The 5587-nt window shown below is 45.4% G+C and overlaps 1 protein-coding gene across 1 annotated transcript in view; it reads left to right on the top strand.

The window, feature by feature from the left end:
• Positions 1–5581, top strand: part of Mapk1ip1l (mitogen-activated protein kinase 1 interacting protein 1 like) — a 10873-nt gene extending 5292 nt beyond the window's left edge. The window contains exons 2-4 of the mRNA XM_004638782.2: positions 1152–1173; positions 1972–2661; positions 3786–5581. Of these exons, the coding sequence (XP_004638839.2) occupies positions 1156–1173; positions 1972–2661; positions 3786–3797 (720 nt within the window). The 5' untranslated portion in view covers positions 1152–1155 and the 3' untranslated portion in view covers positions 3798–5581. The remainder of the gene's footprint in view (positions 1–1151; positions 1174–1971; positions 2662–3785) is intronic.
• Positions 5582–5587: the final 6 nt, after the last annotated feature.

Raw genomic sequence — 5587 nt, 5'->3', positions numbered from 1 at the left:
GTGTGTGTGCGTGTGTGTGTCTGTCTGTGTATATGTGTCTTTATTTTGCCCAAGAATGTGCCTGTGCCAAAAATGAATGAGACTGGACCTGCAACCCAGTGGCTGGTGCTTCCCAAAGCCCAGGATATAGTTACTAGGACCAAACAAAACCCATAAAGGCAGCCCAGGGATGTCACCAAATTCACAGAAAAAAGAACTAGAAGTGGGATGTTAAGTAATTGTCCTGTCTCCCACTTACAGATATGGAAGTAAAATATGCCAGTTTTTAACCTGCATATTTAAAAGTTCACATGACTTAAAAGTTTAGAAATTTAATATCTGAGTGGTTTTTGCTTTTTTGTTTAATGAGAAAAGCAATGTAAAACTGGCACTTTTGGGGGGTGAATTTTAGGGTTAACTTGTTACCTCAGAATTCGACTTCTGAGGGGCCAGCTAGATAGCTCAGCAGACTAAATTACCCACTTAGGAAAACACTAGGGGACCAAAGTTCGATCTCCATACCATGCCAGCCCTGCGCCTGGGGTGCTCTGAGACGGTGAGCATGTGCCTGTGATCCCAGCACTTGGGAAGCTGAAAACAGGAGGATCACTACGAGTCTGATCTCTGCAGTGAGACCCTGTAGACTCTGTACTAAGTACATAAAAAAATAATAATAATAATAATTCCACTTCTGGGCCTTTTTCTGGAAAAAGGGTAAGTATTCCAAGATGTTTTGAGGATCCACTGTTTAAAGCAGCCTAGCCGGGGAGATAACTCAGTGGTATAAGCACAAGGTCCTGAGTCCAAACTCGGGTTTAAAAAACAAAAAAACAGCAACCTTTACTTTCACAAAAATCTTTGTAGAATAAATTGTAGTCAGCCTGAGCTTGTTGCACATGCAGAAGCTGAGGCAGGAAGGCCCCAGGCCCATAGTGAGACACCATGGAAGGTAAGGAGTCATTTCTGATGTGCAGCCATTAAAGGGGTGGCTGGAGCTGTGTCAGTATGTGTGGAAATTTTTTCTCAAGAAAAGCAAATCTGACATCAGTGATGCAGGGTCCATTTAAGTAAGAACAAAATACACGTAGAAGCACCTTTAGGAATTTAAGAGGAGAATAAAAGTTTATGTGACCTGCTAAGTACTCATTCTGAAATTTTCTTTCTTTCTTTAGGAAGATGTCTGATGAGTTTTCGGTAAGTTAATATTTTTGTCCTTGATAAAGGTTTTCAGAACTTAAGAAAAGGACCTGGGAGATGGCTCAGTAGAATAAGCGCTTCCCTGGCAAGCTCAAGGGCCTGAATCCCCAGTTCCACCAAAAAAAAAAGAAATTAAGAAAAAACACAGCCCTAACCATAGACCCCTCGTGTCTTGTGGTGCTGGGAATGGAGCCAGGGCCTCGTGCATGGAAAGCACACTGCCATTGGGCTACCTCCCAGCTCCTTGCAAGACTCAGTTAATTTATTTTTCCAAGTCTTAATTTAAAAACATGTTTTTGTGATGCTTGGCAGGTTATTTGCGTGTGATTTTCATAGGTGATTTTCCTTTACATAGATTATTTAGAAAATGTCCATCTTGAAGTTTGTGTGACTCCTGTTTTCTTTTACCATAATAGTAGTAACAATCCCAGTTTGTTGATAATCGCCTCATACTGTGATAAGTGTGGTAGTGTGAGGTTCTCCTAGAAGTCTCAGGTTGACCCTGAGACTGGAAATGCCGGGGTTCCAGAGCCCCGCTGTAAACCTGCCCCAACTGCTGTCCTGACTCCTTGGTACCGTGCAGAGGCCAAGTGGGGATGGTTATTTGTTTCTAAATGATTTGGGCTTTTGCTGAAAGGCCTCCATTATGAAATTGCCGATCTGGCCAGTGCCACAGGTCTGGTGTTGAGGGCTTAGCCTGTGAAGAGACCTGAAAATTTTTTATCTGAGAGGAGGGCAATGGACACATGTGGCTTGGACCCCACAATTGGACAGGAAACCGCTCTTGTTTTGCAGTTGGCAGATGCGCTCCCCGAACACTCCCCTGCCAAAACCTCCGCTGTGAGCAGCTCCAAGTCCAGCCAGGCACCCCAGGGCTGGCCCGGCTCCAGCCCGTGGAACACCCCGAGTGCCCCGCCTTCGCTGCCTGCTGGACCCCCGCCAAGCGCAACACCTTCCACTGCGCCTTTCGGAGCAGTGCCCCCAGGAATGTACCCAGCTGGGCCACCACCAGGACCCCCGGCGCCATTCCCACCCTCCGGACCCTCGTGTCCGCCACCAGCAGGGCCTTACTCGGCTGCAGCAGTGCCGGGCCCTGGCCCCACAGGGCCATATTCCACACCAAACATGCCCTTTCCAGAGCTGCCCCGGCCCTATGGTGCCCCCGCCGACCCAGCCACCGCGGGGCACCTAGGTCCATGGGGCTCTGTGTCTTCAGGATCATGGGCTCCAGGCATGGGAGCACAGTACCCAACCCCTGGTATGCCGTACCCTCCGGGGCCATATCCCGCTCCTCCTCCTCAGGCACCGGGCACCGCTCCACCCGTCCCCTGGGGCACTGTGCCACCTGGGGCCTGGGGACCACCAGCACCATACCCTGGGCCTGCAGGCTCATACCCCACACCAGGACTCTACCCAACACCCAGTAACCCTTACCAAGTGCCTTCAGGACCTGCGGGTGCTCCACAGCTGCCTGGCGGACCCCACGTGAGTGTCACTGTGTCATTTCTCATACACAGCTCAGTGTGTCTCCCCCAGTCTGGATGGAAGGTTGGGAAGCTTCTAGAAGTGTGTGTATGTAAATTTGTAAACCTGAGGTACAACATTTAAAAGAATGAGAGCCAAAGTTCCCAGTACTGAGTACAGAGGAGAAATTTCCCACAATCCCAAGGCCATAGTAGTGGAGCTCTGCCCTGGGCAGCATCCTGAGGCCAGCTTGGCACATCACTGGCTGTTTAAAACAGTATCACACCAAAGCAAAGGTCAGGCAGATGCAATCTCTTGCCTGTCTGGCATGATACAGAGAGATTTCTAGGCAGTGTGTGCCTAACAGACATTGCCACCATCGGGGTGCTCTCCCAGCTGTTGCTGAGCTGCAGTTTTATTACATTCTTGGCAACCTTGAACTGGATTAACTACTATTCTTGGTGGCCCGTTTCGGAGCCATATGTTCTGTCCACCAAGCTGGGGTCGGATCGACAGTTGAATTCAGGAGCCTATCTTCGGGGCTGATGAATGAAGCACCCTACTTCTTGGTAAGGAAAGCCAGGTAGATGTGTAAACAGAGTCAGCATGTTGCTTCAGAACAGAGGTCTTCTCTCTAAGAGAATCCACCTCAGCTTTCTTTTCTTTTCTTTTTTTTTTTTTTTTTTGCGGAACCAGGGATTGAACTCAGATCCTTGCGTTTGCCAGTCAAGCATTTATCCTACTGAGCCATCTCCCCGGCCCCATCCCACCTCAGCTTTAAAGGAAAAAAATCTGAAAGGGTCCCTGGAACCTCAGTAGTATAAATTCTTGGTATATCTATTTTCTAAACAAAATTTTTTTTTGGCCGGGTGTGGTAGTATATGCCTGTCATCCCAGCATGCAGGAAGCTGGGAATGTGACAGTCCAAAGCCAGCTGGGCTACAAAATGAGCTTCAGGCCAGCCTGCACCACATAGACCCTGTCTCAAGAACTTTTTTTTTTTTTTTTTTCAGTGTACATACTAAAATAAATGAGATGATTTGCTGTTTGGAGTTATTAAGCAGTACATTTATTTTAAGCCATAGCAAGGAGTTAAACTCCATTTACAGAGTCTTGCAGTTGACTTTTTCTTTTTTCTGTTGCAGTCTTACCATTAAGTTAACAGTGGATGAAGAGATGACGCTTTGCTTTTTGAAGTACATACATGTGCACACAGATACATATATAAAAACTGCCAGTCTCGCTATTCTTAGAGGGCATTCCTGAAAGAACCACTTGCCCTCCGAAGATGTCTGCCTGTTGTATTGGGATATGTAGTGCATCGGATGGGTGCAGTCAGCTGGCAACACAGAAGGAAGTCAAGCCGATGGAATCATTTGGCTTTTGTGGAAAGTTAAGATGATTATATTGAATAGCTCTTTGCTAAAATTTGTTTAAATTATGAAACTATACACTTAAAATTGTAAAATAGGGATTATTGTTGAATTTGCCAGTGAAATTGTAGATTCTAGGTATTTTTCTATAACCTCTTTCCCTCCCATAAATAACTATAAAAAATCACATTTTATTCTAAACAAATGCTTCTTCTCAGCATTTTGTGCTGCTCTGTCTATAAGGTAAATCTAGTCTTCTTAGGGTTATTTTGGATATACATTTTAAAACTATGATGGTCATATGTCCGGTTCATTGGCCAACAACTGTTCGTTTTTATCCTTGAGCTATTTATAAGAGCCTGTCTTTTGTTGATGCCATATGGGTCTCTAAAATGTGCCACTTACTAAAACTTCTTTGCTCGGCTCTGTAAGTAAATCCAGGGCCTCGCCTGTGCTGCAGCTAGCGCCCTGCCACAGAGCTCTACCTCCAGTCCTGATTTCTTTCCTTTTAATGCACCCCAATATGTGTGCAAGTTCTGTTCTTAGCTGTGCTGTGCTTGACAGCGGATTGTGAGGTGTGTGTATTACTTGGAGAAGAGCTCAAGAAAAGAATCCAGCCTTCGTTGTAAACCTTTAAGCTGGCCCTAGGAATTGCTTTGCGCTGGGTGCTTTTCTGCAGCCCCCATCCACGAATTCGTAGGAGCAGCACGGCAGTTGCTCCCTGGCACAGAAGGTGGCACACACCGACTCTGTTAGGACGTAGCAGTTATGCCCAGAGAACCTCCAGTCAGACGGGCACGTCACTCTGTTTTTACACATGCAGTCAGGTGTCTAGGAATCAGAGCCTAGTTGAGTGACATCCTTATCCTTGCAGTTTTCCAGAGTCTGTTTATAATGTGTTCCTGGCTGACAGTTCAGTTCTTTATTGGTTGACAGGCAGATAAGTAGAACTGAGCATTGTCTTTGATAAAAGTCTTACTTAGTTCTAACACTGAAAATGATAAACTGTAGATTTCCACCAAGTCTCAGGTGGCAGGGCTGCGCTGCCTAGGTAGTAGCTATTGTTCATAACTGCACAGCAGCCGTGGTGGTTTCTTGGCAGCCCACCTCACGTCAGTCTTGGATTTGGGATAGACTTGACCTTATTTTAGCAAATCACATTTTGAAATTTTGAATGTATCCATTGAGCCTCTAAAATATATTGTGAATTTCTCAAATAAGTGTAAAAAAAGATTTATGCTGGAAATGTTTCACTTTGAAATAATATACTCAGTAGTTTCCTTTTCCTATAATTAAAATGTCAGTTTGTACCCATACAGTGGTTTGATACCTACTTCCTTTTAAGAGAGTAAGATTGTCACCTTTGAGAGGAGGATTTAGCATTCAAGCCTCGTTTCTTTTAAGTAGCTGATAGATCCAAGCTCTCAGAATTGACAAAGGTAGAAATTAATTTGCTTAAGTAATTTTCAGATTTAAATGTTCTTACACTTAAGAGCATAGTGGCACAAGTGGACAGTCCTTTCACTTCAGCGCAAGGATGGCTGAAACTGTTGGGGATGCCCTAGAACTGCTGT

Source organism: Octodon degus, unplaced genomic scaffold, assembly GCF_000260255.1.
Source record: "Octodon degus isolate 3935 unplaced genomic scaffold, OctDeg1.0 scaffold00102, whole genome shotgun sequence".
Lineage (NCBI taxonomy): Eukaryota > Metazoa > Chordata > Mammalia > Rodentia > Octodontidae > Octodon > Octodon degus.
This window is presented reverse-complemented; position numbering and strand designations above follow the sequence as displayed.